Here is a 12865-nt window from a genome sequence, read left to right as displayed (position 1 = left end):
TGATATATAAACTTACCCCATAAAAACATATAAAAATATGGCAGCAGTCATTAGTGCTCCTCTAGATGCTGGAGACAGCATTCCCAACATAGCAAAAACTGAAAAATTAAATTTTATTTCTGAAATATTTTTCATAGTTTATTAGTGAAATTTACATATTTACCAACTCCAAATCAACAAAGAATCACATTTATATTAAATAAATGCACGAGTATCAACTCATATATTTTAAGAATTTATAAAATTTTATAATGGGTTCTATAAACTACTCTCTCATTTCAAAAACAATTATGGAGTAAACTTATTTATAATTTTTTAAGCAAAGCAGTAATAAAGGTCCTGCAGCTAATTTATATTTAAAATGTGCATTTCATTTAATCGAAAACATCACTTTTTATTGCATATTCTGATTCTACGTAAAAAATAAACAAACCTATATAAAACATATTTTTGAAAGATGCACTAATCAGAAGTTATGGGCATTTAAAGTTTTATTCAGCAGTCACATTATACATGTATGAATCAATGGATGTTTGAATTTCACTGAAAAAAAAGAAAGAAAAATGCTAGAAAAGTTGTTAGAAGGCAACTATTACTGTATTTGGTTTAATCATTCTTTTTGTTCAAATAATGAACTGATACAAAACTAGTGCCAAAGCATGTTAAAGCCATAAAGCTTGTGATAAAGAATAATGTCGATCTTGATTTCAACAAATAATAGTAGCTTCCTAACAACTTTTCTAGCATTTTTCATCCTTTTTTCAGTGAAAATCACAGACATCCATGGACTCGTGCGCATGATGTAGCTGCCGCATAAAACGTCTCTCCTTTGAAAAAATGTTTTGGATAACAGTCATTTATTTTTTGTATAGAATTAGAATATGCAATAAAAAAATGAAGGTTTCCATTTTAAAAAGTGAAATTAATTCCATTTTCACAAATTCTGATGCCATCTGTGATGAAACCAATAGCCCAATTTTATGAAACCCTTGAAGTATAACATTTATGGTTTAATGATTTTTTCAAACTTCTGAAATTTATTTCTAAAACTGTAATTTTTTAAATTAAGAATTTATAATCAAATTTAAGTAAGTGTTAAATTGTAAAATACCATAATACAAGAAACCTACCAAAATGTTTTCATGAATTTTCCATCATATTTCAGAACATATTAATATTTTGAAAATAAAATTAATAGCATACATAGCTAAATGGAAGCTATGTTAATAAATTATACAGGACATTTTATTTATTAAACATTATGAATTTTATATTTCTCGAGTTAAATCCAAATGAAGAGCCACATTATCGAACTATTATATAGTCCAATAATTTCGCACATCATTTGGTTTCAACTAGTAAACCAGTTTAGTGATGATGTTAATATTTCTTTGAATTTATAATTGTTAAAATAGTTTTTTTAAATCAATGTATATAAATTCCTTCGAGAATTATATTTTGTTCCGAATAGATGATTATAATGATAAATAGTAATTTTTGCTACTATTTATTATCACATTTGTTAAAGATTGCAAACAAGCTAGCAATAAATACTGAATGTATTTTTAACATTACTACAAGCCTACAAGGTACACAATAGTTTTTATTGTAATAAAGAAATTATATTAAATTTTCTTACTAAGAAATAACTTACATATTGTAACAAAAGTCATAAAAAATATCTGAATTCCACTTCCAATTACAGCAGCAAATAATTTTGGATACCTTGGTGGTCGAAAAACATCACCATGCACTAATTTCCATCCTGTTTCTTCCATGGCATCTTCCTACAAAGAGTATATATATTAATCTAAGAAAATAATTACAGAGTAATTATTGCTAAGATAACAGAATTTACATATGGTATCCGTGCCAACTATCATGTTTTTGTATAAGACCATATTACACAACATTTTTNGTATTATCAGAAATATTAGTCTTAAAATTTTGTATATTATTAAATTAAATTTCAAAATTAATTCTGATAATTAATCTTAGTGCAAGATGGTGGCTTACTGCCTATTTTTCAGCCAAATTACATTGTTTAACTGACTTAAATTACAGCCAAAACACAATTTGAAAATTTAATTCTACTTAAATTTTGATGAAATTATATTCTACTATAATTTAATCAAAGATAATATATGAAACAGTTTTAATGTAATTTGTTATACATTTTATTTATTTCATTTTGTTTTTCATTAATTTGTATACTTTTTAAACTATAAAACATTTTTATTAATATGTAATTAAAACATTAATATATATAAATTAAATATCTGAGAAAGTCTCTTACCAAATCGTCATCTTTATTGTATCTGGCAATATCTCGTCTTAATGTCCTTATAATGATCATCGTCAATATTCCTATAAAATCAAATTAAATTTATTTTCTACATTTAAAAACTTGTTTAATCTATCATTTTCACTATAAACTGCATTATACATTTAAATTGAAATTTAGTTGTTTACCTGAAAGAAAGAAGACGACCACAACTGAATTGATAATAGAAAACCAATGGATCTGCACATCACTCATAGCAAGATAAATATCCCATCTCGACGCCCATCGAATATTACTTTCTTCCCATTTAACTTCATAAGTAAATAACAACTTTGTTTCTCCTAAAATTAGATTCATCAAGCACTTATTAAATAAATTTTCTTTCTTAAAAAGAAAATAAATAAATAAATATCAACCTTGAAGATTAATTGATTGCCTCTTGGGTCTTTCTGGAATGGTACATTTTGCATTGTTTGCTTTATCTCGTTTTATTTCGGTATAGTCGACACTACAGATAGATTTAATATATTTTTAATATAAGCTTAAAATTTGCAACTGAAAAATTTCTTAGTATTTAAAAATCAAAACTGACCTTTTGGTTTCGACTTCGAATCCAACCACTCTGTAATTCTCCCTAAAAATTAAGAAATTTACTTTTATTATAATTCCACTACTGTTTAAAATTTCAAATTTTTCTATTTTGAAGATATTGCTGTTATGATGTTTCAGTTTTGTAGCAATCTGTATTAATTTAAAATGAATTACAGAATATAAAAATGCAGAAAAGTATTTAAAAATTTTCTAATAAAGAACATTAAATCAACTACACTATGGTATAAACTTAACCAATTGTTTTGCAGCAGCTTAAATGTTTAAATGTCTGCAATTATGAATGCAAAGTAGGATTTCTGAAATTTCCTGGGAATGGAAGACATTGTTGAATATTTCCTGGAAAATACTGGAAATTGTCTTAGTTTTATTTTTAAAAGTAACTTTAGACTGATATATCTGTTCTGTGTGTATAAAATATTTAGCTTAAAATCATCACTAACATTTCTCTACTATGGGAAAAAAATAATACAGGGTGGGAAAGAAAGTCACTTAACATCCTTTCTTCAGAATATAGGATGTACTCAAAGAATATACATTGAGCACATCATGTAATGTGCATAACTCTAACCCTTTGAGGTAGATCAAATCTTTCAGCAATTGATTCCTTGTGAAATTCTGACCCTAAATAATGTGTCACAAGACCCCATTCCCATTTACAGTTGTAGAGTTGCATTCAAGATGATGGCTGTGCATGTAACACACATCAATCTGTTTCCCCTTGATCTAATGTGTTCCTGATATGAGAGAATTAACTTTGGATACATTTATATTCTGTAGCAGGGGTGTTAAGGACTTTCTTTCCCACCCTGTATATAAACAGCAGCACAAGAAATGATAAATTGTCATGAAATTTTTGAACAAGTGGCCAAAGCCATGAATGGTGAATATGAAATTGTAATCTGTTCAGAATTTTCAAAACAATTACAACAAATTAAATCCAATTAAATAGTTTTTAAGATAAAAATAAGATCTAAAATGTAAAACGAATGGCAAAGAAACTGCTTCCGCAATATTTCCATGTGGTCTTGCCACTAGGTTTGTCTGTTTGAACAACATTAAGGACAGCCAATAATATTCAGCAAAAATTATTGAAATATTTTTTCTGAAGTTATTACAAATGTAACTGACCAATACTAAAATTTTTTTAATATAAATGAAGAAAAAAAGATTATAAAATGACTTTTGCATATTATTACATACATATTAGGATTCTGTAAATAAAGTTATTTTTAGTTTTAAAAATCACAAACTCTAAAATTTTGAAATATTTTTAGAGTTTACTCTTACATTGCTATAATATTCTTTTAAGGTAATACTTTAAAAAAAATGTTATGAATGAAATGGTAAACTTTTAGAGAGCTACATTAAGAATATTCTGTGAAAAAAAATCAGTTGTCAAAATCATGCCAAAAGTCTCTTAGGGTTCTTTTTGCATGCACAGTAGCTTACATAAAAATTTTAATTCACCAAGAACAGCGTTCTTCAACTTTGAGTTTGCGGACCAGCACCAGTCTGTGGATTCTGCCAGTCTATTAAAAATTTTCGTAAACTTACTATGTTTTTTAGCCTAAAAACTGATTATAATCTTTTTTTAAGTGGAATTCAAATGAATCATACATGTATACCATAATCTCAGTTTCAACCTAATTTAAGAAAAAGTACAGAAAAGAAAAATAGAGGAAGTTTAGGATAATGTTTAATTACATTATCTGTGATATTTCCTGAAATTCTGATAAAAATATGTAAGGATAAAATATTGTTTAACACTATAATAATTAATGTAAGCAATACATGCACATTAACCTATCCAATGTTAAAATTTTTCTCCGTTGCCTGTGACACCATGTTGAATTTTGTCGACATTAAGCCTAACAAAAATTATGTGTTTTTAAAAAAGTAATCGTGGCTATTTTATCGTCCGAAATTATTTTTTATTTTTCACAAGCAAAATAGATATATTAATAAATATAAAAACAAAAATATTATATTTTGGTATTGGTAAAAATTATATTTGGTATATTTTATATTTTAAATATTAATTATAATTTATATTTTAAAAAATTATAATAAATATAAAAATTATAACAACTAGTGACATCTAGTTCCAAAAACGTACTGATACTGTAACGAGATATCTCGGGTCAAACACTTGAGGTCACGACCCCAAGAATTGTCAGGAATAACACAGGACAGGTTAATGAGAGGAATTGTGATTAAACTGCTTCCCATAGCAGTGCAGTCACATTCAACTCGAGAGCAAGTGATTGACTTGTGAAGGAAAGCAACACCATTGCAATACACAGTAATCAGTTTATTGTTATGACCAGTTATGACAGTTGTGTATGTCATATATGTCTAAGCAGTTTAAATCTATGAAAATTTATCTTTAGTCTTCTGCCAGTTTATCAAATATTATTCCTGTTTTTGCAGGTCTGTAGATGTGAAAAGATTAAAAAATGCTGATCTAGAAAAAAAATAACTGTTAGTTGTAAACATGTATGTAATATATTTTGTCAAGTTTTAAAATCTTAAAAAAATTCCTGAGACTCAAGTTCATTATTTCAGGAACTGACCTTCAGTATTTAGTGTGTATATATTTAATATTCCTTACCAAATATATTCTTTACTTAATTTTAATAATGTAAAAAGAAAACAAATATTAATATGTTTCTTTTAAAAAGTAGAAGAAGATTATAGATATTAACAATAGATTATATGAGATTAAAATAAAAATAACTTTGAAGTCTAGCATTTTTAAATAAACTTACCCTGGTGTTTGAACGTGATACTTTAAAATCAATTTTAGATGATTATTTATGTACGACTGAAATAACGACAAATAATTATTATTTAAAATATGTATACTATAAAATGTATTAATTAAGAAAAATATATTTTACCACTCCGTCTTCTACAAAACCCAGTTTATATCCATGTTCATATTGGGGTTGACCAGTTTCCAACATTTCAAATTTTGTCGCACATGGTAGATTATCGACCAGTCTGTAATGAAAACAATCTTATACATTAGTTTAATTAATTCAAATGTTCTTTAATGCAATTTTTAATGATTTAAAATATAAAATTATTGTTATTCTACATCTAAGATGAGTATTGTATCGTACAGTACAGAATAATTTATAATGTACATACGATGCAAATAATTCTTTTTTACACTCATTACTTTATAATTGCTAGCAAGTCAATAAGATGTATTTATTTTCAACATCACAGTTTTTATATGTTTATGTTAGTACAATACTGTATTCTGTCAAAAAATATATTTGCTTTAGAAGACTACTTCCCAAAACAACCATTTTTTGTGTAATTTCGAATGATTGCATAAGAGAAGTTTCACTGCATTTACAAACAGCTAATTTTTGTGTTAATATAGTCGACCCCCTATAACACTGTTGATAATTCCGTTTTATATAAATTCCATGTTGTACGAGTCACTTAGATTTTACAAATACATGAGCCGTTCACAGCCCGGTACATGTATTTGTAAAATCTAAGTGACTCGTACAACATGGAATTCATATAAAACGGAATTATCAACAGTGTTATAGGGGGGTTGACTGTACTATTTCAATATTATAAAAATATTCAAAACTTAGCCAGTCATAAAATAATTTATTAAAAAGTACAAACAACAAGAGATTGATTAAGATTTGTTTTTTTATGAGATGCACAGTTCTTTTATACTTATATAAACAATTTCAAATAATAAATAACATTGTTTTTTGATGCTAAACAACAACAAAATTAAAACAGTAAAAGTTTCACACTAGTACTTTTGACAGTTTTCATATCTATAAACCTCAGATACATTCAAGAAATGAATGGGTTATTACACTTTGGAATTAATTACAAATCAGTTTGAAAAACTGAATATATACAGATATGTTAAGGTATAAATAATTTTAAACAAATGTCAAATAAATACACAAACATTAAGATATAAATAAGTTTTTAAAGAAAATTACAATAATCTAAAAGGTGCTCAAGCAGTCTTAGCCAAAACTGAAACAAGTATGCCTGGAAATTTACGTGCTAAAACAAGAAAGGCACAGCTAAGTCAAAGATGGCGTCACCTAAATTAAAAATACCACCAGGCAGAATGCAACAAAAGCAACCTAGGCCTCAATTAATTAGTTTATAAAGAAATATACAATGTCTTGAGTTCTAATCTAGGATGGCTTCACTAGTCATTGCTGGCAAAGCATAATGCCTCCCATATGTAGAATAATTTCTGGTTGAAACCAAAGAGACTGAAACACAGATGATACGACTATTCTAGCTATCTCAGTTGTGTGTTTAGCCATTTTACATATCTTTGATGTTGTTTTAGTTGACAAGCTAACATTGAGTATTGGCTATTCCTTTATAAGCTACTTATTTGATTTAGCTTTTATTGTGTTCTGCTGGGTGTTATTTTTAGTTTAGATGTCTTTGGCTAAGCTGTGTCCTACCTCCTTTAGACCATTCATTTGTATTTATAAATTTTCATGTATTCTTGTTTCAGTTTTGATTAAGATTACCTGAGTGCCATTTAAATTATTTTAATATCATTTAAAAATTATATATACTTCAATGTTTGTGTATTTATTCAATACTTGCTTATTAATATACTTAACATACTTGCATATGTTCAGTTTTACAAACTGATCTGTAATTAATTCCAAACTGTAACGAGTCATTTGATATTTGGATTTATCTGAGAATAACAGATGTGAAAACTCTTAAAAGTATCAGTGTAAAGCTTTTAATGTGTTTTAATTTTATTTTTCTGATTATATTCATTAACATCAGAAAAAATAACTACCTATTGTGTATAATATTTTTGATGTTGAGTGTCACGATTTATTTCATTTCATTAAAAACCACAAGTTAATTAATTCTTTAAGATTCTTTAAATTTTTAATTTCATCAATTATTAAAAAAAAAAAAACATAAATCTAGTTTTATTCCTTTGCATTTTTTTTAGTGTTTGGCCAATCAAAATGTTGAAAATTCATATTTATTACATTTAAATGCCATCAAAATTATTAAATAAAGTATTTTATACCAAATTCTGACCCTAAGATTGATTATATTTTGTTTGCTTTTGATTTATAAGCAGTTGCTTTAAAATAGTAAGAACTTATTACATAATTTTTCTATTTTTTTCAAATAGTGATTATTTTACTAGATTAAAAATAATTCATTAGTACAAATAACTTACAGATGGACAGAATATTGATGTTGAATACGATGGGCAACAGTTCTGGATTGTTTCTCTGTCCAAGTTACTAAATTGTCTTTGTTGCAGAGCACTCGACAATCACTGTTAACTGCCATGTAAACTTCGTAAGGTGTATTGACTATACGATCGCCACGAAGTACTTCGCCTAAATAAATTTTTTAAACAATTAAAAAAATTAAAATGTATTGGTGAGCTCTATAATGGCCTTTTTATTTCTAGACTTATCACACCATTATCAGACATAAGATCAGCCTCAATATATCAATTTATTTGTGATAGTATGGATTTTACACTCCCTCCTCATACTATTACAAATAAATTGATATATTGAGGTTAGTCTTATGTCTGATGATGGTGTGATAAATCTAGAAATAAAAAGGCCATTATAGAGCTCACCAATACATTTTAAATTAGACAAAAAGCGTATTAAAGTAAAAATGTAAAATATTACCATATTAAAGATATTATTATACATCTAAAATCTCATGTAAATGATTGAATACTTTCACTCAATAAATTATTTGAAAAATTAAAAATTTTAAATAAAATACATTCAGCTATTTAATGAATCATCAAACACCTGATGCAGAGAAACGTTTATTAAACAAACATTAACATTTTGAACCCAATATGATAGACCATCTTCAGATGCACCAAAATTCATTAATGATTCATTAAATATTTTAAAGAGCTGAGTAGGATATTTGGTTACATTCAGCTATTTTGCTGTGATGGGCATTAAAACGTGACAATGGTCATACTAAGCTGTAAACACTAATATATTAAAAAACCGTAGTTTAAAATTATTATTAATTTATTATTTTAGCCAATTTAACAGAAATTTTTATGACAATTTTAACTCACTTGACAAAAAAGTTTTTAATACTTCAAAATTTTGTGTAGTACACTTGGAAAGGAAAAATTTAGGATCTATTTATAGGATAATCAGATACAAAGCACTTCTTTATAACTGTTATGATCTTAGAGTGTAAAGATCTCTAATTGCGAAATTCCTGTTTAATATCTAACAAAGAATTTTAAGTTGGTTGGTTATAACAGTCGGACTGGACTCTGGTGGCGTCCTGCTCATCTAACTGACCCAAACAAAAGATGTCCCTGAATCTTGCACCCACACGTAGGTATAACCCGACTGGTCCCCGATCAAACCCCAGTTGTTAGGTTTTCACACGTGCAAAAACAACCAACCCAACAATAACTAATTATCCTTTTTAAAAAATTTGCCAGGATGAATTTACTTTTACAAAAAAATATATTTCTTGAGACTATGAGACTATACATGACTCATCCTGAATGTATAGTCTCAAGAAATATATCTTTTTGTAAAACTAATCATCCATTTTAATACCCTAAATATCAATGATTACAAAAGAAATGATGATGAAGTGATTAAACTGTAAAAATGAGCTATCATACAATATGAAATGATTTGTCAAACGAAAAAAATGCTTTTGTGGTTATAGCCAAGTGTGCCTTCATGCATTTGTTCATCAATAAACAAATACCAAATAAACTGTGTCTGTGTGTGTTTATCATGCTTAACAACAATATAATCTTGGAACAACAAACGTTTGATCTGATAGAATACTTTTCTTCCTATATTTTGTAACCTTTCTCTCTTTTTTTCAAATTTTTGGGTCCTCAAGGAAGTTTTAATGACTCAAAACCTTTTTTGGTGCAATTTGAAAATCCAACAGCACAACATTTTTAATCTAAACAGAACAGACAAAGTATAACAAACAAAGTTGAACCAGCTGGCATAAAAAATGACCAATAGGCAGTGTTTTGCCAGTGCAAAAGAATGTACAATTCTATATATCTAGGGACTGTAGGAAACTGAAGATGGTAGAGAATCCATGTATAGTTTCAAAAGGGAAAATGCTATAGTGGTGAAAGTCAAGCAGGCAAGAAAATGACTACTTGCACACTTCTACTGTCCCATCAGAATAGTTATTTAGTACTGTAGCAAACATCTACACAGACAAACTCTTGTTTCAGTGGAAAAAACACTGGAAATACTTGTGCTTCTAAACCAGAACATGTAAATGTTTAATGGCCTCTTTAATAATCCAAAGTGTAATAAATATGAATAGACTAGCCCATGCCTGTTCTATAAACCATTGAGCTTTCGGTGTATGGATGGAAATATCAATATCAGTTGGAAAATTATCATTATCCAATCATACAGGCAAAATTCAGTATTGTATTGCATTAAGTGCTTTCAAAGATCTTCAGCTTCATCTTCAGAAATCTATAGATGTGTATTTACAGACATTAAAACAATGAGCTACAAAACAGTTACAGCATTTTTTGAATGTGTTTAGAGAGAGAAGAATTCACGTAGTTCTTTAAATCTATTATAAAATTACATTAAAATACAAATTAATCTTTAACATTTTATGTAATTAATTTGATAGAAGTAATAATAAACCAAACAATTGTCGTAATTAAATCGGGCTATTTTTTCACAATTATTGGCAAGCTTTAAAAAAAAAAAAACAAAAACAAAGATCTCTGTCTATAGGACCAAAGTTAAAAGTCAGCAAAATCACTGTTTTTTACAGACACTTTTGAAAGAAAAGTCAACTCTGCTGATGTGTAACTGTGTTTGAACAAGACATATTAGGAAAACATCAAATGTATTTGTCCTTATGTGTGTTTTAAAATTATGTATATTTTTAAAATGAATTTATATATTGCTTTCTAGTGTACAGGAATGTTCAAAGAGTAATTAATTTCAAAACTGAACTAAATATATTTAATTCAATTTTGAAACTAATCACTCTTTGAACATGTAAACAATTTTAATGTCAATGACCTACTTTTTAATAAAAATATTATAAGTTAATATCATAAATACAGAATCTTACAAAATGAAAGCTATAATTTTATATTATCCAAGAAGTATGTGAGATACACCAATTTACAGAGTAACCATCTGAGTTTTGCCTCCCATCTGCAATCAAATGTATCCTTGTCTATTACAAAAGAAAGCACAACAAAGAAAAACAGTGACTTTCCATAGAGTAGGCATTTTGTGTTCTGCAAAGTCAGAATCACTCGTGGCTGCTACAGAAGGAGTAACAATGGATATGCTGTAGCAATCACGGGAAGAATTTGAGTATCGGTTGGATGCGTGCCATGTAACATGAGGTACACATACTGAGAAACAGTAATGGGTAAATATGAAACTTGGATGATGTTTAACATAATTACAATAATTTAAAATGGTAGCATTCTTTTTGAAAGACCAAGTGTTTTAAAAATTCAAAGCCATAATAAACAAAATAACTTACCGAGATTCTCAGATTTATAAATCGTGCCATTTTTCGGCCGACACACCGGAAGAGAATAGTAATCGTAAGGCAACTGAGTCTGCGTGCTTGTCATCTTTACAGCTTTGACTTCGATGGGCTGATTTTTCATAAACTCGACCGGTGCGACTCCCGGCACGTAAAACGAAGAAACTTTTCCAAAGTGCTCGACGATCAAAAGGAAAATGATCTTTTTTATGAAGACAATTATAATTGATTCCATATTTCTGAAAGAAGGAAAACAAAATGTCAAGATTTTAAATATAAACAAATTTAAATAATAATATATAATTATATTAATAATTTGTGTATTGGCAGTAAACTCTATAAAAAATAATAATAAATAATTTAATTTTACCTAAGAAAAGATAATAAATGAACATTTAAGTATATAAAAAGTACATTTTTAAACATTACAAATTACACCTCCGACCTCAATTTTTCCAATAGATACAAATACAATTCACAGCACAAACAGCTGGCATTTATGAAAACAGACAATGTTCCAATTTGTCCTGTTCATTTATATGTAAAACAATATAGAGACATGTCAGAATATAAATTAACATTTGTACTAATTTTACAAATTTTTAATATTTTAATTAACAAATGAATTGTTCCACTTGAAACACTTTTGTTGATTTCTATAAAAACAGAATGAAATCATTAGACCATTTAACAATCAAAATGAAATTGTCAAAGCCTAAGGAAGCCCGAGAGGTCCAAACAAAAATAATTGCTCGTTAATTGAAGTATTTGCCAAAAATTTATGTCACTTCTTTCAAAAACTTTGTATTGTGTGCAAAGTTTTTGAAAGAAGTCTGTTTTGCAAGGCCTGGCATTGTGCACGGATGGCCAGATGGATGAAACAGTAAAGAAGGTGTCAGCCTATTGCTGTGGATCCATGTTTGTAGATCCAGTTAGAATTAACAAATTTTTTGTAAGTGGTTTTGATATGCATACATTGGGCCTCATCTCTTTCTTTCAACAACCCATGATCTGGGCCCAAACAAAGTTTTGAGAAGTGTTCTTTTCATAATGAGCACAAAACAAACATTTCTTACACTAACTTTAAAACTACAGTTCAAAACTTAAAAAGATTTTTAACTTTTGAACGATATAATTTTAATAATTAGAAATCTATGAGAAATGAGTACTTAATACAGTTGGCAAACTATAGCTCACAATCTAAGAATTTTTTTCACATTTTTAACTGGTTGAAAAAGTTAATAGTAATAATATTTTATAACATACAGTAATACCCTGAACTTACGCGATAGGTGGGACCGAGCAATAACCGCGTAAGTTGAATTCGTGTAAGTTGGGGTATAATTTCGCAATTTGTGTAAAATCCAAATCGGATGTATGTAAGCTAATAAGTGTTCTCGTTAA

At 27.7% G+C, this 12865-nt stretch overlaps 1 protein-coding gene across 2 annotated transcripts in view; it reads right to left on the bottom strand.

Moving 5' to 3' along the window:
• The window catches only part of LOC111628507 (transmembrane 9 superfamily member 4-like), a 39492-nt gene that overhangs the window by 9826 nt on the left and 16801 nt on the right, over positions 1-12865 (bottom strand). For both annotated transcript variants that reach the window (XM_023372309.1, XM_023372308.1), the window contains 10 exons: positions 11456-11700; positions 8121-8286; positions 5797-5899; positions 5665-5720; positions 2877-2918; positions 2701-2792; positions 2473-2625; positions 2297-2367; positions 1655-1787; positions 17-98 (listed from right to left, as the gene is read on the bottom strand). In XM_023372309.1, coding sequence (XP_023228077.1) covers positions 17-98; positions 1655-1787; positions 2297-2367; positions 2473-2625; positions 2701-2792; positions 2877-2918; positions 5665-5720; positions 5797-5899; positions 8121-8286; positions 11456-11696 — 1139 coding nt within the window. In that variant the 5' untranslated portion in view covers positions 11697-11700. The remainder of the gene's footprint in view (positions 1-16; positions 99-1654; positions 1788-2296; positions 2368-2472; positions 2626-2700; positions 2793-2876; positions 2919-5664; positions 5721-5796; positions 5900-8120; positions 8287-11455; positions 11701-12865) is intronic.

This window comes from Centruroides sculpturatus, unplaced genomic scaffold (assembly GCF_000671375.1).
Source record: "Centruroides sculpturatus isolate CEXI.00-Female unplaced genomic scaffold, Cexi_2.0 scaffold615, whole genome shotgun sequence".
In the NCBI taxonomy this organism is placed as follows: domain Eukaryota; kingdom Metazoa; phylum Arthropoda; class Arachnida; order Scorpiones; family Buthidae; genus Centruroides; species Centruroides sculpturatus.
This window is presented reverse-complemented; position numbering and strand designations above follow the sequence as displayed.